Below are 23,817 nucleotides of genomic sequence, written 5' to 3' on the forward strand. Positions count from 1 at the left end.
AATTTGGCAGTTGCAAATTATGAAAGCCACACACTGGGTCTACAGTTTTGATTTGAATGCTAAAACCATTACAGCAATGTTTTATAAGCTTTTCTAGCTTTGCTGATGAGGACCGTGATTGCCGCGCTTTCTGTGTTGTTGGACACACACCACTCATTAAAATGTGTATGTGGTAGAATAAACATGTAGCATTCAAAATGTGGAGACATTACAGATTTTGATGCACATTTGACAATTATGTTGCTCCCACAAGGTTAATGCCTCAATGACTGCCAGTTTTGGACATAAACTGAGTTTCTGACCTGATATACACTGCTGCCCTAAAAATCTGAAAAAATATGCAAAATGATGGGCACACATGGGGGGACGCATCCCTTATTTTTCCACATTTTTCTGACCCCTTCCACCTTGTGTATAATTTTCTATGTTGTCTTAATTTCCTAAACTCAGCGGTAAATTTTCAATCTGGCGTAGTGTTTCAAGAAACCTATCTCAACATTTATTATTCAAGACTTCCAAGAATGGCTCACTTGGTTCTTGTCAATACGTTATGTTGAAAGTTCAATTGACAATCGGATGGAAGAATGTAACTCAAAAGATGACAATGAGATAACTGATTACATAGGAAGTCCAGCATGGAAAAACTTATTCCTGGGCTGTCAAACGTCTGCATCGGCCTCCACTTTGCCACCACCTCTACACCTTGCATTCTCTCTCTTTGTTGATTGGTTCAACCCTCTTGGCAACAAAACCTCGGGAAGACAGGTATCAATTGGAGTCTTTGGAATGCAATGTTTAAATCTACCGCCTCCATCTTGTCATCAAATGAGGCACACGTCTCTAGCCGGAATGGTTCCAGCGCCTAATCAGCCCAACATGACTACACTTGTACATGTAATGCATCCATCAATCAATCAAATACTACCATTGAACTGTGGTGTGTTGGTCAAAACTCATTGATATCGCGAAGGTCACAAGGTTGTCATTCAATTATCAAATCCAAGCGATGACATAGTGGGAAATCATAAAGTAGCCGGATTCACGTCACATTCAGGGACATGCTTCTGTGGGTGGTGCAATTGCGACAAAATCAACATACCAAAGATGATCCTGGGTTGTAAGCGAAGCCAAAGAGAGACATTGGAAGCAGCTCACGACTGGAAAAACAGCCAAAACCTAGACGAAAGAAAAAAGAAAGTTATAGCCACCGGGGTTTGATGGTCCAAATTGAATCTATTGCCGTACTGGGATCCGGTCAAGGATGTTGTGCTAGGAATTATGCCCTGTTGGTTGGAGGGAGTCTTGGCTAATCATTTCCGCTATAGATGGAAGATTGAAGTGGATAACAAGGAGGGTGAAGGTTGGCTTGACGGTGAAATGAAGAAGGCTGTTCTGCAAAACTTGCAAGAAGTCAAGACACCTCCAGGCGTGACAAGGATTCCTACTGGGCTTGGAACCGCAGCAAACGGAAAACTCAAAGCAAGTGAATGGCATTCTTTGTTTGCCACTCACCTGCCGCTTGCAGCTGTCGACCTCTTTGTTGGCGATTATGAGGCATTTGTTGAAGGTCGAGGTGATTCATTTCTTCACAACTTACTTATGAACTAGCCATTTGGGGGCGGCGGGCGCCGCTCTCAGCCAGAATAGATGCCACATTTTGACAAACAAGCTGTATGTATTGAGCAAAGCAAGTATATGGGTTGCACACAACCTGTACCATATCTAACACTTCTGCATTACAATGAGCAAGAAGAGCCTCAAACAAAGTTTTAAATATTGAAGGACATGGCATACTGTGCAAGGAGGTGTTTCAAAATAGGATATAAAAAAACAACCAGTGGCACAAACGAAGTTCAACACACTTAAAAGGAAGCCAACATCATTTTTTGTTAGTCACAAACAGAAACTAAAAAGCCATAAGAACCAGACAGCAAAAGCGGCAAAATTGTCTTTGGAGGTAAGAGAGGTTTGAAACCAAAACTGTGCACAAGTCCACAAAACAATTAGAGGTGCAAACAAACAAAGGTATGGTAGCCATAATCTGAACAATATTATTACAAACAAAATTCAGCACATTTGAACAAAAGATGAATTCTGAATGTGTGAATAAATGGTCTACTCATATGAATGATCTTTTGCTGATTTTCTAGTTGTTTTGCTGAATCAATAATTTGAGTACATACCCTACATTTTGGCTTTGCTTTCCGGTGGATACTCAAATTGAACAACAACAGATATATAAATAAAACAGGTTGTGGCAAATCAAAGAAATTCACATTGGTTGATATCTACTGCTTTGATAGGAACTGAGCTGGTATGGATTTGATGTACCTGGAATGATAGATTTCTCACCTGGGATGTCTGGCAATTCATTCAAGATTATTATTAGATGCTACAGCTAGAGCAAGACCAGTAGGAGGTAAAAGTTGATAAGCTGGGGCAGGATGAAGGCCACAAGGGAATCTAAATGAATCAAAATCAGACCTGGGGTTTATTTCAAAATGCCTTTAAATTCCTTATGTATGGAATTAAAGCGTCATTTTACTGACAATACACTGAATAAATTTCATTTGAAGTTTGAGTTGTAACCCCACTCAGCCTTTCAAGTTACAATCTTGAGCTTTTTGAGTACAATATTCTCTTATTTGGGAGTTCTTCTCAGATTTTCTTAGGCCAATTGATTTGTTCATAGCATATAATTTGGAGAGATCTTCTTCCATTTGGACTAATAATGAATTAAGACAGATTGGGTTGAAATCCAAGATCTCAGTGTTAGAGGGACCAAATTGGAGTGATGTATCCCATCCTGATTCCCGTATCGCTTGGTTGCTATCGATATACTTCTCTTTTAGCTTGTCATTAAGAACATTTTAATACTCTGTGGTGTCTAAAAATGCAATAAGCGGAATGTCTAATCAGTTGAGGCATTCCAAGTCAAATGACATTGAGTGAGAAAAATCAACATAGTTGGTAATTTCATCTTGATAATCCTCTTGATGAAATCTCCTTATAAGTTACACACTCATATGTAGCAGGACCATCATGAGGACCGATTTCATGAGCGATTTCAGGTGACCAACTACCACTTGGGCCGGAGTCAAAGAATCAACTAATACATGTCTCAGCTATGAGAAGATCACCTGTAACCCAGTATTTGTAGGACTTTTTGGAGGCTAAGACTTCCCTCTTTGACCAATCTTGAGAATGTGAAGTTGAAATGATTGGATATATCAACTTGGTCAAGGGTGTTAATGATAGGAGTTGAGATCATATCAGGTAATATGTTTGATTTCTGTTTGAAATCTTTCCATATTTGTTTGATCCAATAGAAAAAATAGATATTGGAAACTCAACATTCAAGCAGTAGGATAAGTGTGATTCTGATGATGAAATTCTGCTGATGGACATAACGCATGAAGATGTCTGGAATAATTTCCTATGGAAGATCAGAAAGTCAAATTCATACTCAAATTGAGAGCTGGATGAATGGTCAAGACTACCGTATTATAATTATGTGAGCCTGTATCATAGAATCTCCTCAACATCAGGACGATGATCCTTGTTGACCCCAACATGGATGGAAATAGAGTAACACAATCAGTGTAGTTCTGACAGACTGATATGTTGAAAGAAAGATGGATATTCCATGCAAGCTTTTGCAAGTTGATCAAGATGAGGAATTGAAGAAGAAGAATGATTATCTTCCGTGGTACAGGATTTCTTCAAACTGTAAAAGACTTTCATGAGTTGACTGGATTCTAGGTTTGAGATATTGAGAATTGAGCAACAAATATGACAACAGTTGTGAGACTCTTTATGAAACTCAATAGGTTGATCTGAATTTGACTACATTTGAGGAAACATAAGAACCAAAGTAAGAGACTTCTCAATGCAGCAAGTGTATTGTCACTGGACTTACATCTTGAATAGGAGCGCCTATGAGGATTGAGAGTCCTATGACATCAAGGGAGCAAAGATAAGTTTTGGTGATGATGTTTCAAGATTATGAATGATAACCAACTGGAAATGAAATGATATAGTTTATTAACTGATGATAATACATTACATCGGATGGATTGATGAAATGACATTATCAATGCTTGAGTCTGAGAAGTCCTTAAATCGATAGCCAATGAGATTGCATCTATCAGGTGTTTATAATATTTCAAGCTCGATTCAGGTGCTGATTGAAGCTGAATAAGACTCAAGAGAACCTCCATCAACATTCATTCTCTCCCAATGAAAAAATGAATCAAAACCAACTGCAACTAATAAATCTGTGATGATAATCAAGACCAAATTAGCCAACCAATAAGATTCTCTAAGAGTTTTCAAATCATCATTCTCCAAAGTCTTGGATTTCTTTGAATCAGATTCATTTACTTGCTTATCTGAACCATGCATCGTTCCTTTGCTTGTGATCTCTTCAATGAGTAATCTAACTGAGTCCAATTCAAGAGCTAATATTGACCACTCAACAGGTTTGATTTCAATCGGGGTTGATTGAGAGGAGACTTTGGTTGTCCCACAGATTCAGGAATCAAAGCCAAGACCTGAAACATGGAGAACCAAAAGTCTCATCCTGGATTCTTGTACTGATTACCATAGAGCGGGAACATTACGGGTTGAAGGAGAGTATTGATTTTGCCCATGGAAATGAATCTACACAAGGCAGCAATATCTCTTGGTTCACTTTGAAGTCAGAAGAATAGGATTGTGTATTGCTGCGGGAAAAAAACATTGGTGAACTAAGGGAATCATGAGTTGAGTTGACGCAATCAAAAAGGCTCACTTGAGTCCTTCTGTCATGTAGAGAAAGTCCTTCAGTTTTGTCTGCATCTTCTAGATTCTCCCGAACTTCTTCCCTACATCCAAGGCCATTCGCTATGAAGGAGGTTCAAAAAAGACATGTCAACTCAGAGGTCTGAATGAATCTGAGAAAGGAGAAATAGTTTTTGATCACTCATATTTTGAGTTAGCAATGCAATCCGTGAATCAAAATACCCGACATCTCCCACCAAAAGAAGCTTCTCTGTGGACTGAGATTGGATTCTGGATGGCACTTGAAACCCAGGATCAAATGTATTGATTGAATTTGAATGATTAGGATGTTGTTGTTGTTGAAGTTGATTGCGAAAGTTTGAAGGAATTGAAGTTGAATGATTCATAGCAGGACGATCGATATCTGAAGTAGTGGTATGAAGATTGATAGGAATGATTTGAATGATCATTGAAACTCATTCAAATGATGATAGCTTACCACCAATTACTTCCAAAATATCTAATAAAACAAATTAGAATTGAATCAATAAGGAATGAAAGAGATTTAAATCCTCAGGAATCGTGATGAGAGAAACTGAACCGGTAGCGGTTGGGGTAAAGAATCCAAGTGGTCAGATAAGAAACCAATCAAATGGACATTGGAATATAGAATGAGATATAAGGAAAGACAATCCAAGATAACCCATTGAAGAATAAAGATAAGATGACACCAGAAAGAATACAATAGGAAGAGGGAGAGACAAAGAAAGAGAACGAGAGGAGGGATTATGTAAAGTAAAGGTAATCCAAAAGAATTCCATAAACTGAAGAAAAGTCAAAAATCATCATAAATGGTGACTAACTTTGTTTTCCAATCAAAAAAGGAGTCATTAAAAATGACTATGCAGAAAAGGTAAAGATTGAAATACAATTTGTTGATATTAATTTTTAAAAGGTTTTGTGTTCAGATTTGTATATCAGTATATGATGATAGAGAAAAAAGATAGAAAGATAAGACAAATGATAAATGTCAATTGCTTGAAAAACAAAAAAAATCGAAAAAAAATGAATCGTAAACGATATCAAAAAAACCAATAGAGGAAGAAACCAACTACTTGGATAAAAGTTTACATCATAAAACGAGAATGAGAATCCCAGATAGTAGGCATCACAACAGCTTGATCATTAGAATTCTGTCTAGGATAAGTTGAAGGATTAGATTGAGCAGAAAGATGATGATTTTTAAAAAGACTTTCATAATAAGCTTGATAAAGATGATCAGGTAATCTTGAATTGTTTTCACGAAACAACAGATCTATATCCACAAGTTTATACTGACTGAAAGAAAAGAAAAAGAAAAGACCAAAACCAAAGAAAAAGGGAAGGAGTTTGATTAGTTTGTTTGTTTGTTTGAAAGTCAAGAAATGAGTTAAGGAAAAGAATATAACTTACCATACTGGACAACTTGGATTCCTTTGGATCCATGGAATTATACGACTTTTTGCATGAAAGAAATGGGTACGTGATAATTTGATTAAATCGGCTTGATCATTTACAGAATCCATACAAATTGCACAAGTTTTCTTAGATTGTGAGTTCAATTGATTGCTTGAGATTTCCCAAACAATGCATCATAATCAGTTATAAGTTAAAAATCTTTCCAAGTTTGTGTGGCTTTCAAATAAGCATATATATGCAACGGTGAAATCTTCCTCAAAGTTGTAAAGATGCATACCTGAAAGACCATTCACTGAATGACTATCAGAATATGAACATTTCCTAAATGATGAGCTCCACCAAATGTAGCTCTGAAGCCAACAGGAAAGGTATGTCCAAGTGTATCATTAGATCTAACAGTTGTTAAATCTATCCTAGGCTGTTCAGGACAATGATGAGTATTAGGTTGTTGAAAAGAAGACTTGATGATAAAGTATAAGGAGCATATATAAAATAATCAAAGTAGGTAAGAAACAGAGTAGATTATTTTCTTTGGGGGGTAAGAGGAAGTCAAATGGACGCACTAAAGTTATAGACGGACTTCCAACTGGTGTAGATAACTTGTGAGTATCTTCAAATGACGTGATAGGAGTAGCTACCGGTTTAAGTACCAACTCAAGCGGTGGGTCAAAAGTAGATAGGTCGGAGTATTGTTGTAAGTCTGACAAGTTCAGCTCTTGCTTAGATTTAGATTCTCGCTCAGATACTTATGAAATTAGAAGTCAACTCCCGAAGATCTGTCTGAAGCCTAATAGTAGTTGCGAGGGAAAGCAGATTGGAAGTGGTTGTAGTACTACTTAAGACAGAGTTTGAATTCGGTTTGTTGTTGTTAGTCTTGAAGAGATTCCAAATTGTATTGAAGAGTGAAACGAGTTGAAAGTCTTCTAACATTCCAGAATCTGTATTCAATTCTTGATTTGTATAAGACTCATTGGAAGAATGTAAATGTAAAAGATCACGATTAAAAGTAGATATCAAACTTGATAAGTCGTATTCGAGGAAAGACATGGTCAAGTATTTCGATTCTCTAGAGATAAGATTAGATCTCATTGGCAGTTAATCAGCTGAACATTTGAGAGATAGATTATTTTTCTTTTTGGAAGACTCACCTGATTTGAATCTGATCAGATGAAGTATCTTACGATAAGAAAATTGGATGATCGTTCTTGCCTGATGACCAATGAAATCGAACTTGAAGGCTCCCCAGAAAAAGACAACAATGATGGATTGATTGAATTAGTTTGCTTCATTGAGATTTAAACTCCTATTCTTGATTTCTAACTACGTACAAAGAAATTTTGATATCCTTTGAGAGGGATTCTAGAAAGACCCTTAACAGATGAACTTGAAGATGCAAAACAAATAACATCCTATTATCACAGTAAATCACTGTTTATTGAATTTAATTAAACTCGTCTTTTTGTTCTTCATTTACCCTTTCACAGAATGTCAAACCAAGGGTTTAGTCAGCAGTTGGGATGAAAAAATGACTATTAGGTCAGAGTTTATTCACCTCAAGCCAATTCATCCTTGATCACCGTATCATTTTTGGCCGCCATCACGTGAAGCTAGGTAACCAAGTATCTATCTCCATTTCTGATCATTGATATTCGAAATAAAAATTCAAAACCAAAGTATGAATGCTGAGTTTAAGTATTTGATTGTCCAAGTGCATGTGTGTGATACGCCTATGTATGATATGTATGAATTTGAATGAAAAGAGAGGAATAGGTGTTCTGAGTGTTTACCTCACTGTTTCACAATTTGAAGTATGACCGGAACCTGCTCCTGAGCCACAAATTGAGAGCCCGTGTTTTGCCTGACGGATCCGTTTTCCTCCAATGAAGAAGAAGCATAAAGTTTTATTTGCTTGGAAGGTGGAGAATCGAGTTGAAAAGTCTGAATTGGGCACTTGAGCTGTCCTGAATTTGGAGGGCTTTCCAACGCATCTTGAGCAGGTAGCTTTGCGTTCTGAGACATTGTGATCGGATTGTCTTGGTGTTCATCTGAGCTTCTCAAAAGGGCAATGTCAGATTTAGCTATTCTTAGCACGAGACCAAGGAGAAATTTGAATTGGTACATGGCCAACCAATATCATTCTAAAAAAGAGATACCTGAGTAGCCCAATCCAATCCGACCCCATTTTTTCTCCATCCAAGAAATTCTGAGCTTGCGGTATCATCTGACTTCTGGATGCCACTTGCGGGTTTGAGATGTGACTGCGTTTCAGCATCAAGGGTAACACTTGGGTTTCTTTCTAACAAGACGCCACGCCGTTCAGAAAGAGATGAAGATATCTCAATAGGATCCAATGAGAATTTGTCAAAGTTTGGTAGGTCGTCCAACGGTGGCAATGAACCGAGTTCTTGAAGAAGTGACTCTATTGTAATTGGCAAGTCTTGGGAGCTGTAATTTGCAGTCTGAGAGTTATAAATAATCTGCATGCTTATTCAAATTCAATCAAGCACACGTACAATTCTGAAGACCGATCTGAACCGTGAATTGTCAGTGAAATAGGTGATATGCTTGCTGCTGTGTTTTAGTCGAGAGGATCAACAATGAGTAGTTGCAGTGAATTGATTATGAGTCGATTTGATTGATTACACATCTGACCATTATCGAGGATAGAAAAGATGGATTGTTGTTTTAAGATATTATGTTTTGGAGATTGTTAGTTGCAAGTTGGCCCTGGAGATCACGAATTGAGAAAGATAATGATATCAGTAAATCTATCAAGCAAATCCTTCTTTGTTTGAGATTGAAGAACAAAGGCGGCTTACATTCATGATCTGTAAGAATACTTCTTACATAGTCATCATTCAAATTGTTGACTGGATCTAAGTCACTGCAAGAAAGAACAAGTCTACAAACTGAAACAATTTAGCATCACTCAAAGAGTCCCATAAAGGGCGCACAAGATCTACTAACTTGAAAGGTACCGTTTAGATGTAAGAATAAGAGTTTCGAATTGCTTGAGTAGATCTGAGATGATGGCATCTTGGTTTCAATTTCCACCAAGCTGAATTAGGCCAAGGTATGTGTTGGATGGTTTGTGTGATTGTGGGAGAAGGATGTCTACACTACATTCAGATACCAATGATGTGCAACAATGAGTGGGGATCACAGCAGTGATTTTTTTGAGGCAAGGAGTAGTGGATGATGCGTCGGGTAAATGATTTGCTTGAAATGGATGGGGAATGCAAATTGATGCACAAAGTTAGGTTTCTGACCAGGGACAAAACTCAAAAATCGCGCTAATGGTGGATTTTGTCGAGTTTTGTATTTGAAGTGCCTTTGTGGTTAAATGTAATGATTTTGTGGCTCTAGTAGAGGCAACACACATTGTTACATCAATGAAGGTTAGAAAAGGAGATCCAGAGAAATTCAAAAAAGCTTACTTTCAATATACAATCACAACAAATGATATTGATGGAGATTGTGTAATCAAACCGAATCATCATTATGCCATTCATATACCATTGCAAATGGCTTGGTGGGGTCCTCTAATGGCGGTGTCCAAATTTTCAGGTGAATGGCTATGTGGTTTTTTGTAAAAGATTAAGACCAACGGAAAAGTTGGTGAGTACATCATACATTCAAACAATATTCTTTGGAAAGTTTTCATAGCTGATTTGACTTCTTTGATCCTTAAAGGAGATGGGGCAGACGATTATGCAACGGTTTTGGCATCAACAACGCCTGCTGTGCAAAGCACTGCCTAAGGAACATATTCCTACAAATTTTTTTCAGAGAAATATTGGCCAACTCTTTGAAATGGACAATACAACTTACGAATCATTGCTGGCATACTATCAAAGTCAGGATACATTGTGGACCAACTATCAAAAGCTACCTCACCCTAAATCAGCTCGTATCCTGCCTGCTTATGCTCACAAAGTCGTTGGTTTGATCAGCCAGTCTGGGATGTGGTACAGCAAGAAGGGCACTTCCAACATGGTCAAGGTGGAACATAACAATAAGGTTTCTTGGGGTGTTGTGCTGCACATTTTTGAATTGTTTGAATCAAAAGATAGGATTGTGATGGTGAGATGGCTGAAAAAGAAGGTCAATCCGCTCCTTGATCCAATCATGGATTGGTTGGGGTGGGTTCACCTGGTTTGCACGGTGAAGACCGATTTTGTTTCAGCATCACAAATCCTATGCACACTCTTTCACCGCGTGCTACCTGCTTGGAGTCTGGGTTCACAGAGCCCTAGCTTACTCCTTATTGACTTCAACCCTGGGGACTACAACTCAATGGCAAATGAAGACATGGACAATGTTTATATGGCTAATGCAGAGGATCAAATGGATATTGACTGAGGTCAATTTTTACAAATTTTTGTCCTCTTACTTCTTTTTTTTGTTACCTGTATGACAACTCTCATTTGTAATTGTTTCAAATGTTTTATGACTTGTGCTTCAATGACACAAAGAAATCCTCTTCAATCAAACATCAAACACATTGGCCGTTCTGAATACCGGGGTGACATGAGGAAGATGAGAATGACATAAACAACCAAGACTGATCATAAAACTATTCTAAAAACAACTGAGATGAATCAAAGTAGAAAACTAAAAACAAACTAAAAACAACTACGAATCATTCCACTTATCCCATTGTCAAGCTCGGGTGTTGTCCTCAGCTTCTTCCATATTGTCATCATCAAGCCAAAGGTTGCCTGTGCCCTTTGGCTTCTCATGTGTTTTATTACTTTGGGCCGGTTGTTTACCTTTGCCTTTTTTTCAAACCCCCTCTTCTTTGTCTTCAAACTCTGTTTCATCTTCATCCTCCTCAAAGTCTTCCTTGTTATCGTCCTCCTCATCATCAGTGACATCCACATTGATAATTTCATCTTCATCTTCATCATCTGTACCTCCTCCAGCAGTTAAGAAATCCAAATTGTAGCCCTGAGCACAGCTATCCCAATTCTTTTTGGTGAAAGCTTTGTCCTTCAGGTGTTCGTCGGGGTGAGCTTTACCTAGTAGTGAGAGCTCTACCTCCGGCAGAAAGCAAAAATTGTCAATGTCAGCCATGTGACTCCTCTGGGAAATTGACAACGTATTGTAGAACCAGTTGAAATCGTAAAGGTCAATTGGAAGGCCTTTTGGAGCCTTTTTGAAAATTGAATCCTTTGGTTTGGTAGGTCCGAGGCGGCGGTGTATTTTAGTTTTTGTGTGACCCGCGATTTCTGAGGAGATCTTAATATGTCCGTCTAGTCTTTGCATGAAGATTCCGGCCTTCTCTGATCAATACACTGGTGTCTTAACAATGTAAGCGTTCCTTTTTTCACAGAGCTTGTCATCGCTGTGCGCCTCAATCCAACCAAGAACTTTAATTTAAAATGATGATATACATGGTTTGGATATATAATTTTAAATTAGTAGTCCTCTGATAGTTGATTCTGTATCACAACCCATAATGACTCACACTGATATATTAATGGGTGTTTTTTGATTTTTAATTATCAATGTAACCAATTGCGAGTTAATACCTGCACTGTTTTTGATATGAGTTTGTGGATGAGCTCAAGGGAGACCCCTCATAAACCCACATCGGGGGAAAATATATGAGATAGTTGTAATTCAAAGTCAAGACAATTGAAATGAGTGATGATTTGGTGGCTGCAGTGATCAGTTTCAAGTGTCTTCTGCTTTGAGTGTCAAAATTCTTGAGCTTACTTGTGAGCTATGTTTTTGTATTGGGGTGTGTAGTATATCCTAATAAATTGAATGTGTGATGTGTGCATGGCTGGGGCTGTTTGAAAGCTTTCATGGGAAGATTCCAGCGTGGGAGGTGGATCAAATAAATGGTCCAAAGAAAGTGGTGTTAAATTGGTTGAATATGATTCAATGCTGCGGTGCCCGCCACTGATTGGCTAGTCATTCTTATTCATAACTGATGGTTCTTTGAATGTCTGACTTCTGCAGATCCTGATGGAGAAGTGTCAAACCTTCAGTGGTTTGCATACTTATTATTTAAGTGGCCACATTATTCACTCATCTTGGCATCCGGTTGGCTTTTTCAAGAATTTGCTGTAGATATGTATGTATGTGTTGAACACTCACATCTAAAGTATCTTAGATATCATCAAAAAGAAATCCACGCCGAGGTTTATAGTGGTACTATTGAAACTTTGGGCAATGAAATCAAGGACACAGTAGTGGGACAAAGAGTTGTTTTACCATCAAGCTTTATTGGTGGTCCAAGGAGTATGCAGCAATTATATCAAGATGCTATGACATTGGTTTCTGAGTAGGGCATCCAAAGTCTCTTCATTACAATGACCGCAGATCCACAGTGGCCGGCAATTCTTGAAGCTTTGGAGGATGAACAAACACCATCCAATTGCCCAGACCTCATTGCCCGAGTGTTTTACCACCGATTTCACAGCATGCTTTGAGACGTGACAAAGTATGAGCGCTTTGGGAAATCTCCTGCTATTGTATAAACAATAGAATTTCAAAAACAAGGATTACCTCATGTTCACCTCATTTGTTTCTTGGAACTCAATGCAAGGCCTGGGACTCCAGACAATGTGGACCGTTTGATCTCTGCGCAACTCCCGGATCCAATCCTTGAACCTCAACTATTCAAATTCGTCACTCAGAACATGTTCCATGGTCCCTGCAAGGGGTAAAAATGCTGGGCAGGATCCAAATGTAAATTAGGATACCCCCAACCACTATGTTCAAACACAACCCTAACAGAGGATTCATACCCTGTGAGAAAACTCAGAAGACTCAGGCTCAACACTCTGGAAAACAACCTCTTAGGAAAGGTACAGAGGACTATTAGCTAGTGTTGACAAGACACAGCTGAAGGCAAGAACACTTCAAGTACTAAACTCGTACGGACCTAAGGCAGGGGAGGATTATAAGATAAATGTTTAGAATCTTTTTCCTTGATGAGCAGATAAAAAAGAGAAGAATCACAGCACACAACAAACCTTTTAAGAAAGGTACAAAGGACTATTAGCTAGTGTTTACGAGACACAGCTGAAGGCAAGAACACTTTGAGTACTAAACTTGTACGGACCTAAGGCAGGCAAGGATTATAAGATAAATCTAAACAAGAGAAATTGATAGAAAAGATAAGAGAATAACAAGGAAAGACTTTAGTAACGTTCTGATTAAAAAGATAAAGGAAACAAAAATTCATAATTGGTAATAACTTACGTTTAGAATCTTTTTCCTTGATGAGGGAAAAAGATCCCAAACAAGAGAGAGAGAGCAGTTAATATGAGAAATCATTAGAGAAAGAAATTTTTGTGATTCGACAATTCACAACCCAATGCGGAAACTCCTTCCAACACTTCCACAATTTTGATATAGAAATTAATCCTTCCTAGTTTGATAATCCCAATCCGGTCAGCACGTCTTTCTTTCCTATACCATTCCTAACACACCATACTAACATAATCCATCCCCATTCGTTTGCCTTGATACCATGTTTCAATTCTTCCATGACTGTCTTGCCACAAACATATTAAATAAAACTGTGTACTGAAATTGATCATCTTGAGACTTGATTTGTTTTGATAGGTATATCTGAGCTTGTACTCCAACATGCCCTTCTTACAAGCGTCCAAATAACGGCCGTTACTGTGAAAAGGCGGGACTTTGATATTATAACGGCAGTGTAGTACCTCATAACCGCTTTCTTCTCCTGAAGTACCATTGCCACATAAATGTGGAAGTTGCTGGCAGTATTCAAGCCATCAAGTATCTCTTCAAATATATTTTGAAGGGTCATGATAGAACAGCTGCTAAAATAGGAGATGAGAATCAAAAGGATGCAATTCTTGCATTCTTGAATGCACAATACCTAAGTGCACCTGAAGGTAAGTCCTTTTGATTAATTTTCATTTTGAAATGTTCAACTAACGTTCTTCTTAGCCATATGGCGTCTACTCATGTATGAGATTCCAGGAAGATTTCTGGCAATTCAGCATCTGAGTCTCCACTTGCAAGATAGCCAAATGATCTATTTCCTTGACAAGCAAGGATTGCAGAGAGCTCTCAAGACAGGACAAGCAGAAAGGACAACACTCACTGAATTCTTCTGGCTACGTAGAGAAAACGTCAAGCTTCTCAAAACTGACACACAAACAGCGCAATCCTTGAAGTATCAAGAGGTCCCTGAGCACTTCACCTGGAATGATAAAGAAAGAAAGTTTACACACCACAAAAACAAAGTAATATAAATAGGCCAAATGTATTTTGCTAATGTTAAACATGGGGAGGTGTATTACTTGAAAATTCTGTTAACCCATGTATGAGGTCCAACTTCTTTTGCTCACCTTTGAACTGTCAATGGAGTTCTTTACAATTCTTTCTGTGAAGCCGCCGACAAGTTGGGACTGTTGATGGATGATCAAAACCATCACAAGTATCTCACTGAGGCAGCAACTTGGAAAACCGGATGGCAGCTACAAAATATGTTGGCTATTATTCTATGCCATAGTTCTCCAGCAGATCCAGTTAGTTTGTGGGACCGCCATATAGATGATCTATCAGATGATTGCAAATATGAAATACAAATTCTTAATCCCATCATTGAACCTACCAAAGAACAAATTCATAACTATGCACTCTACCTTCTAGAAAAGTGTATTGTTGCGATGGATTCATTGTTGGAGCAAGTTGGACTAAGACCTGTCGACCAAGCTTTAATCTTTGAACTAAATCTACCGGATCATGTTAGGACCAATCATATGAACGCAGTTGGTCCACAAGACAGTCAACAGAAGTTCACAGAAATTCTCGCCGTATTAACTAATGAACAACATAACATGGTAGACAGTGTATGCAGAGCAATCAAGCAAGATCGGCCTTATACGGCTTTTCCTGTTGGACCGGGCGGAACCGGTAGAACCTTTGTGTTTAATTGTATCCTGCACTACTGAACGCAAACAACCTAGGATTCCAAGCAGTCTCAGCTGCTGGGATTGCATCATTATTACTTCTGAGGGGACGAACTGCACATAGTGCTTTTAAGATACCGATCCTGGTATATGAGGATTCATATTGCCCTGTGTCAAGACACAATGGTATTGGGCGTACTCTTCAATCAGCTCACTTCATTGTATGGGACAAAGTAGCAATGCAACACCGCCATGCCATTAGAGCAGTAGATCAAACTCTAGGGATGCTTCCTGTATATTGAAATGCCTTTTGGAGGCAAGACAATTCTTTTTGCCGGTGACTCTTGACAAACCTTACCAATTGTAAGGCGCTTGACTCATATGGAACAAGCCAAGGCAACTCTCAAGGCGCCATATCTATGGGACAAGATGGAAAAATTTGCACTTACTCTTAATATCTGCCTTGGACTTGGAAGAGCTTAACCTGATCCTAACAACGTCAATTTTGCAAAATGGTTACTCGACTTAGGATCAGGGAATCTGCAGGAGGAATACACAGCATTGGTCCCCTTGAAATATTGTAATGTGTCTGTCACATGTAACCCAGCAGCATTTGATCAAGAGCTTTTGGATATGGAATACGGTGGCGTAGATCATCTGATCCAAAGCCAAGATTGGACTGGACTTACCAAGTTATACGCCAGCAGATGTCTCATTACACCATCATGAACGCCACTGTTGACCTTTTAAACAATCATGTGATGAAATCACTCCTGTCACTTCCTGGGGATTGTATCACCTCACTTTCAACCAATGGAATGAATGAAGTGTTCTTTGATCAGGTCACTGTTGATGTGCTCAACACATTCAATTTCCTGGGCTTTCTTCCACACAAGCTTGGGCTCAAAGTTGGAGCTTCTGTGATGGTATTACGGAATTTAAATCTAGGCAATGGCCTTTGCAACGGCACCCGTCTTTTGATCACCAATTGCAAAAGGAGTGTGTTGCAATGTCAAATTCTGACAGGGGAGTTAAAAGGCAAAGCAATCAGCCTACCAAAAATCAAGCTTCAACACAAAGGGAATGAGAATTGCCCAATTCCCTCTTCTCGATACCAGTTTCCAATCACTCCTGCATTTTGCATGACCATTAACAAAAGTCAAGGTCAGAGCCTTAATAGAGTATCAGTTTTGCTACCACATCCTGTTTTCTCGCATGGGCAGCTGTATCTTGCTCTCCTAGGGGGTGTCCCTTTTATGTACATGCACAAGGTCACAGGACTGCAGGATGGTCCCACAGCCCTTTTAGCTCAATTTTTGTTTGCTTTCATTTAAGGCATATGAAATTCGTGCTCACCAAGCCGTGGGATTGTCCTGCAGTCCTTCAGCCCCAAACTCCCGTTTGCTCCCATTGAAATCAAACAAAAATGGTGCAATCAGGGCTGTGAGACCGTCCTGCGGTCCCACAGCCCCAAATTTTGTTTGATTTCATTGAAAGCAAACAAAATTTGTGGTAACAGGGCCGTGGGCCCGTTGGGCAGTCCGGGCTCAAATTTTGTTTGCTTTTGATGTCAGCAAACAAAATTCTCCAGAACAGGACCTTGGGACCGCAGGATGGTCCCACGGGCTCAAATTGTGTTGGATTTCAATGGAAGCAAGGGTTAGGGTTAGGGTTAGGGTTAGTTCAAGGTATGAGACTTCATCTTCAATTGATCCCTGCAAATATCTTGACCAATGTTTGTTTTGTGCATAATTAGGAGTCGCTCACCGGGTTCAAAATATGACTCAGACCCTGATGAGCTGCACTCATCACCATGTTCAGAATGTTCCTCAGACCCTGATGAGCTGCACACGTGTAGTCTAGGCCAAGGAAAAAGTGGAAATTCTTACCAAACTGGCTCATATAGTCTAGGCCAAGAAAAAAGTGGAAATTCTTACCAAACTGGCTCATATAGTATAGGCCAAGAAACAAGTGGGAATTCTTGCCAAAGTGGCTCATGTGGTCTAGGCCAAGGAACAAGCGGGAATTCTTGCCCAAGTGGCTCATATTTATGCCAAAGTGGCTATTGTCCTCAGTAGACTGAAGACACCCAAACAAGAATTTCAAAGCATAGTGAAGGAAAAGCTAAATAAAATCAATAGAACCTCATATTTTCTTTGACATGGTCTTAAGAGGACAAATATTATTGGTAACTCACTCCTTTCGTACCAATTTCATCCTTTCTAGAATGCCCAAATTTTTTGTCTGGTCCACTCTTGCAAAACTTCATCACATTGAATGCTTTTGGTAGTTCACTCCTTTTGTACCAATCTTATATTATCTTGAATGCCCAGATTTCCAGTAAAGCATGCTTTGTACAAGCTTTATGAGTTCAATTGTTCCACTGCTAGTCATCTGACTATCTCTTGTCCCCATGATTGCAAGTACCATGCACTGCGTCCACCACCTCCATACTTGAAGTTGAGAAGGGTAGATAGTCTCAATTTGCTTCAACTCTGTTTTGATTTTAATTTGAGTTAGTAACAATACTGAGTATTCCAGTTAACAAAGACTGAGAGATTCAATGATTGATTGATCAGGAGCTTCTGAGGGTTAGGATATTCCTCATCAATTTTCACCAACTGCTGTGAGCCCATTTGCTTCCACAGTATTCTATCATTCATTTTCATTCACTGGATCTATCCATCTACTCTGATACAAGTTACACTTGAGCTCAGATTTATTTGTCTTTGGTCAAATTGCTCTTTGGCATTTGCCTTCACTCATTTTACAGCATTTGTGGTGCTCTTCACAAACTACTTCCTACCCACAGATTAATAATTAGTATTTGTTTTTTAGAAGGTCTTGATTACATCTTCTGGCTTTCCTTGTCCTTATTGGGTATTCTTCACAGCACCCTTGGAGACACTACGCCAGATCAATAATATACTGCTGAGTTTAAAAAATTGAAACTGTAGAAAAAAATTACCAATACAGGAGAGGTCAGAAAAATTCAACACAATAATGGGTCAATTCATGGGTGCTGTCCCCTGATTTTGCATATTTTTGCATATTTTTGTCATGAGTTTGGAAGTCCTCCCAAACCAGAATGCTCACAGGGCATATCATGTCAGAAACTCAAATTTGGTCCAAAACTAGCAAGGTTTAAGCAAAAACCTCCAATGCACAAAAATATGAGAATTTTTGTTCAATCATCTGAACACTTGCAATTTATGGAAGCCACATGATGGCTCAACAAGGTTCATGAAGGTGCTGAAGCCATTGTAGTAATGATTTATATGCTTATATATAGTTCCTGCTGTGTACGGCTCTTGATAAATCTCATCCATTCGAGACACACAACTTTTTTGTGCGCCCAAGCTATAGAATATTTATTTCCCTGGTCCCAATAGCTCTTGTGTATTTCATAAGGCCTTTCCTTCAAAATAAATTTGAGTACACGCACTTTAATCATACACATGAGTGAGAGTTCACTTTTTCATTCTACATGTCTGAAATCTTCAAATGTTCAATCCGCTTTGAAATGATATATGTGTTCACTTTATTTTAGACTCCTTGAATTGGTAAAACCAACCCTTATGTAACCGGTGATGCACGTAGGAAAGTACACTTATATCAAATCTAACAGAAAACGCACTTGTCAATCTACATAAATGCAAAAATCAAGGTGTCTGTCAAGTGAATTATTGTAAAAGCATAGCTATTAGCAAAGAATCCACAGTGTTTCACTTTGCTTGCTCAATTGCTTGAACAAGACTCAGTAGTCTGAATATTATAAATAATGTTCCATAACTACAGCTACTAAAATAATTATTGGCAGTTTTCAACAAAATGTGTCGCACCAGGGATTAAACTCGAAGTCCAAAACTAGATTTAATCACCTTTTTCTTTGATCACCTCCGGTTGGCGTTTCTCTCTCTTGGCTAATGACTGGCAGGTTCTTGCTGTCAAATCCTTCCGTACCATGCAATCTCATCACCATTCTAAGTGTTACTCTGCTTTTGGCTCCTTTGAGGCGAACTGGACCCTACAATCGATTCTAGAAACTTGGTCCTACATCCGGCAGTCTCATTAAACCGCTTTGATTTTGCCTCCACAAGGCAAACTGGACCCTACTCCTACTCCACCTTTGCCTTGTGATCTCAATCGAACAATTCCAATCAAACAATTCATCTTCTCACCCGAGCGGATTATTCCTTGACTCAAAGAATCCCTTGTAGCAAAAAACTCAACTGAAGAAACCTTCACTGTTGTTTCTAGAAATCAAGAACATTTCTAGAAACTCAGACCTACACCCGGCAATCTCACCATCTCACACCGTCTTGCAACACATTTTCCAACTGACGATTTCAACTTTGGGGACCAAACAAATCCCGATATTGAGACAACCATTGTGATTGAACCTTCTTTGGTTCATTGAGATTTTATACCAAAGATTCTTTCTAGCACTCGGTCAGACATCACCTCAGCAACATCTCAATATGAATCATCATCAGTCTGACTTCCAAAGAAATCACAATCAATTGACCCCATCATTGATTGGTCTTGACTTATATTTCACGTAATATATTGCACCGAAGATTAATTCTAGCGCTCAACCGGACATCCTTCCAGCATTATCTTGATCAGCGTGACTTCAAAAGAAATCAAGAACAATCTATGTTGACATTGGGCCACTAAAATGCATCGTCAGCACAAGGCCATACAATTTGAAAAGTTATTATGAATCACCAAATGGACCCGGAGGCCATTGGTTTTTATCTAATAAATGCACCCCTATCAATAAAGAAAGGGGCTGTCTTGGCATGTATTAGCTCTAGAATTACCACAGTTATCCATGTAGTAAGGTATCATCAAATAAACTATAACTGATTTAATGAGCCATTCGCAGTTTCACTGTATAATTGTTTATACTTGGACATGCATGGCTTAATCTTTGAGACAAGCATATGACTACTGGCAGGATCAACCAGGTAACATGTAGCTCTTCAAGTCGCAAAACACGTTTGCCCATTTGCATGAGTTACTAAGCCTTACCACCTTTCATTTCTCTTACTAATAACATAAAGTCACCTTCAGATCAATGAGAGTACATATCACCGCCAACACTTTTCAACACTAAAGAACTATTCGCATTTAAAGTCACAATTGAAGATAGTACCAACATTGTGCAAGCTGTGTCGCATCTCGCAGTACCTTTGAAAGAATGAGACTGACACTGTGTAGAAATTAAATTACTACGCACAACGCTGATTTACTTAATCATAGAAGCGCACATTTAGGAACCTTTGAGTCAGGTAACACTAATTGGTTTTGAAACATGATAACGTTCACTCATGCAAGATGAATATCAGCTAAAAGTTAAAGGTCAAATATGCGCTATAAGTCTAGGACGAGGGCAATTCAGTTGTTAAGTTTTGTTAGAGTATGTCAAATTGGCTTGTACATGTTAACACGGTTTTATTCCAAAGAGCATCATGGATCCTGATGGATGAGTTAAAAACCCAAGGTGATGTCTAAATGCACTAGATGCTATACCACAGTTTAACTGCAATAGTCTGAGCATCTTTTATCCAATCAATCATCAGGTGTGGTCCTTTCAGACTTACACAGTGTGTTTCCCAAACCCTGATGAGCAACAGCCCAAGGTAAGTAAAGAACACAATCGGCTTTTCCAACATCAAGATATACACATTTAATAACCTTTGAGTCAGGTAATACTAATTGGTTTTATAACATGATAACGTTCACTTATGCAAGATGAATATCGGCTAAAAGTTAAAGGTCGAATATGCACTATGTGTCTAGGACGAGGGCAATTCAGTTGTTAAGTTTTGTTAGAGTATGTCAAATTGGCTTGTACATGTTAACACGGTTTTATTCCAAAGAGCATCATGAGTCCTGATGGATGAGTTAAAAACTCCAAGGTGATGTCTAAATGTTCAATCTTGTCCCCAATGTGAATATATATAGCATGTTCATTCAGTTTCAACTTCTTGAACCAAGTGTTGTGTTGATTTTATTACTATTTGATTTCCATCAATGTACAGTCGCATAGCTTTTATGGTCAACAGCACTCAATCCTAATGTACCGGTGATGCACGAAGGGAATGAACACGTATACTCTTCAATGTCAAAGTAATACTATCCCAGCGTTTGCAAGTTTAGACTACAGTTATCGGAATAAAAGCAACAACATACTTCACAAAAAGCAATAGTTATTCAATCTTGACGTTTAATATAAGGGGTGTAACCAATAAATGAATGCCCAGTGAGAAGCATCCTATATTAAACATCCATCAAGAATAATGTCTTACAATTTGATGGTACACTGAGACAGTGATCCTTTCAAACTTTCATCCATTGACCCACAAGGCCTTTCAAGATATTAATGTTGACTTTATCTTAATATATCACTTTTACTTTGTTATAACACACATTTCATAAAGCCTTTCCTGCAAATCAGATTTGCGTACATGCACCTTAATCATATGTGAATAACGTTTCATTGGTCAATAATAAGGACTCATTATTTCACTTTTACTCTGTTGTAGTTGCCTATAACATTTCATTGCTACTCTAACAAGTATTTATTCCCCCGGTCCCAATAGCTCTTGTGTTTTTCATAAAGCCTTTCCTTCAAAATAAATTTGAGTACACGCACTTCAATCATACACATGAGTGAGAGTTCACTTTTTCATTCTACATGTCTGAAATCTTCAAATGTTCAATCCGCTTTGAAATGATATATGTGTTCACTTTATTTTAGACTCCTTGAATTGGTAAAACCAACCCTGATGATACCGGTGATGCACGGAGGAAAGTACACTTATGTCAAATCTAACAGAAAGCGCACTTGTCAATCTGCATAAATGCAAAAATCAAGGTGTCTCTCAAGTGAATTATTGTAAAAGCATAGCTATTAGCAAAAAATCCACAGTGTTTAACTTTGCTTGCTCAATTGCTTGAACAAGACTCAGTAGTCTGAACATTATAAATAATGTTCCATAACTAACACCTTACATATAGTGGTAACAATTAATTGTTAGTGACCATACTTTTATCGAGATGTAGCATGTGAATACTGAGTGTTAGGTACCTTGTACTCTACACTGTGAGGTGTAGAGTCCAACCCCCCTATGCTACAGGCTTGTAACAGATCTGGTGTGATTTACTTGGCTTTACCCTTTCAGCTTCACTCCCATATAGGTAGTCAGGAACCTGATCTGCCTTTATTTTTGACCCAAAGTGGGACATCAGGGGTAATTATTGAAATTTCATCCAGACTGGGCATTTTGGCCCTGTTTGTGCCAACCAGGGCCAAAACAGGGCCAGGAAATGCGCGTGTGAGAGTTATATTTGAAATTCAACCCTTATAAATTAAATGAATCACACTACACTCTATTAACAAAATCAATACACTACACAACACCACACTACACTTCATTAACAAAATGAAAACACAACACTACACTATTAATGAAAGTAATTACACTACACTAATAAAACAAATCAAACACACTACACTACACTACACTATTAAAATGAAAACACTACACAACACTCAAAAATGAAATTCATTACACTACACTAATAAAACAAATCAAACACACTACACTACACTACACTATTAAAATGAAAACACTACACAACACTTAAAAATGAAATTCCTTACACTACACTAATAAAACAAATCAAACACGCTACAAACTTGAAATTCACTACACAACATCATTAAAATAAAAACACTACACAACACTCAAAAATGAAATTCATTACACTACACTAATAAAACACATCAAACACGCTACAAACTTGAAATTCACTACACAACATCATTAAAATAAAAACACTACACAACACTCAAAAATCAAATTCATTACACTACACTAATAAAACAAATCAAACACGCTACAAACTTGAAATTCACTACACACCATCATTAAAATAAAAACACTACACAACACTCAAAAATGAAATTCATTACACTACACTACTCAAATAAGTCAATTTGACATTTACCACACCACACTATGAAAATAACTACACCTCACTACACTTTTGACCAAAAAAAAAAAAAGTTATCAATCTTCCGAAAATTGCAGGATAGTTGCTCCTCATATGCCTGACTCCATATATGTTCACGGTTTATCTGTAGCATCACTGGTACTTGAGTTATTGAGCGCGCAAAAAGCAAATCCCAAGTAAAATTTTTTGTTTTGCTCATAGCTTCAAATCTTGTTTATGAACTTTGAATTTTCAATGTTTTTCTAAACTCTCCACATCATTGTGCATGTTTTCATACCCTACAAGTCTGGTTTATCTTAACTCGTTCTATGTGGAATAAAAAGTCGGTTGTTCATTGATATTTGATGTGTTAAGCGTTTGTGTGTTTTTACAAAGTTAGAGTAGCGATTTGAATTTGATAACAATGTAAACCATATTTGACACCTTTAGACCTTATTCTGATTGTAGTTTCAAGGAATGGTTGTATAAAAAAAGATATTTAACTAAGTTGTTGTCCTATGATGCAAAAAAAACATATACCTGGGGCACCAGAGTATTCACACGTGGTCCCCCACCGCACTACTGACTCGGCCCTACAATGTTTGAATGCGCAGATCGGACGGGATGCGGTAAGTTCATTGTGGTATGGCCCCAGATAACAGTCTTAACTATTTATCGGATTAAT

The 23,817-nt window shown here is 38.2% G+C and overlaps 4 protein-coding genes across 4 annotated transcripts, besides 3 other annotated features; 1 reads left to right on the plus strand and 3 right to left on the minus strand.

Annotated features, from left to right (window-relative positions):
- Positions 1 to 5,888: 5,888 nt before the first annotated feature.
- Positions 5,889 to 7,266, minus strand: MELLADRAFT_114155 (uncharacterized protein; the record flags this gene model as incomplete). Its single annotated transcript, XM_007418990.1, has 5 exons — positions 5,889 to 6,099; positions 6,214 to 6,369; positions 6,513 to 6,637; positions 6,783 to 6,919; positions 6,966 to 7,266. 5 exons carry the CDS (start codon positions 7,264 to 7,266, stop codon positions 5,889 to 5,891), a joined length of 930 nt encoding a protein of 309 aa, XP_007419052.1.
- A 741-nt stretch (positions 7,267 to 8,007) lies between these two features.
- On the minus strand, positions 8,008 to 8,340 carry MELLADRAFT_69837 (uncharacterized protein; the record flags this gene model as incomplete). Its single annotated transcript, XM_007418989.1, has 1 exon — positions 8,008 to 8,340. One exon carries the CDS (start codon positions 8,338 to 8,340, stop codon positions 8,008 to 8,010), a length of 333 nt encoding a protein of 110 aa, XP_007419051.1.
- A 1,692-nt stretch (positions 8,341 to 10,032) lies between these two features.
- Positions 10,033 to 10,581, plus strand: MELLADRAFT_69838 (uncharacterized protein; the record flags this gene model as incomplete). The annotated part of the gene is made up of 1 exon (XM_007418984.1): positions 10,033 to 10,581. The coding sequence occupies one exon, from the start codon at positions 10,033 to 10,035 to the stop codon at positions 10,579 to 10,581; it is 549 nt and encodes a 182-aa protein (XP_007419046.1).
- Positions 10,582 to 11,004: 423 nt separating this feature from the next.
- On the minus strand, positions 11,005 to 11,487 carry MELLADRAFT_69839 (uncharacterized protein; the record flags this gene model as incomplete). Its single annotated transcript, XM_007418988.1, has 1 exon — positions 11,005 to 11,487. The coding sequence occupies one exon, from the start codon at positions 11,485 to 11,487 to the stop codon at positions 11,005 to 11,007; it is 483 nt and encodes a 160-aa protein (XP_007419050.1).
- An 8,358-nt stretch (positions 11,488 to 19,845) lies between these two features.
- Positions 19,846 to 19,924: a sequence feature (Protein overlapping with rRNA (MELLADRAFT_84547, EGF97687.1) was converted to a misc_feature.).
- A 70-nt stretch (positions 19,925 to 19,994) lies between these two features.
- Positions 19,995 to 20,109: a sequence feature (Protein overlapping with rRNA (MELLADRAFT_84547, EGF97687.1) was converted to a misc_feature.).
- Positions 20,110 to 20,162: 53 nt separating this feature from the next.
- Positions 20,163 to 20,190: a sequence feature (Protein overlapping with rRNA (MELLADRAFT_84547, EGF97687.1) was converted to a misc_feature.).
- Between the last annotated feature and the right edge of the window lie 3,627 nt (positions 20,191 to 23,817).

Source organism: Melampsora larici-populina (genome assembly GCF_000204055.1).
Source record: "Melampsora larici-populina 98AG31 unplaced genomic scaffold MELLAscaffold_117, whole genome shotgun sequence".
NCBI lineage: Eukaryota > Fungi > Basidiomycota > Pucciniomycetes > Pucciniales > Melampsoraceae > Melampsora > Melampsora laricis-populina.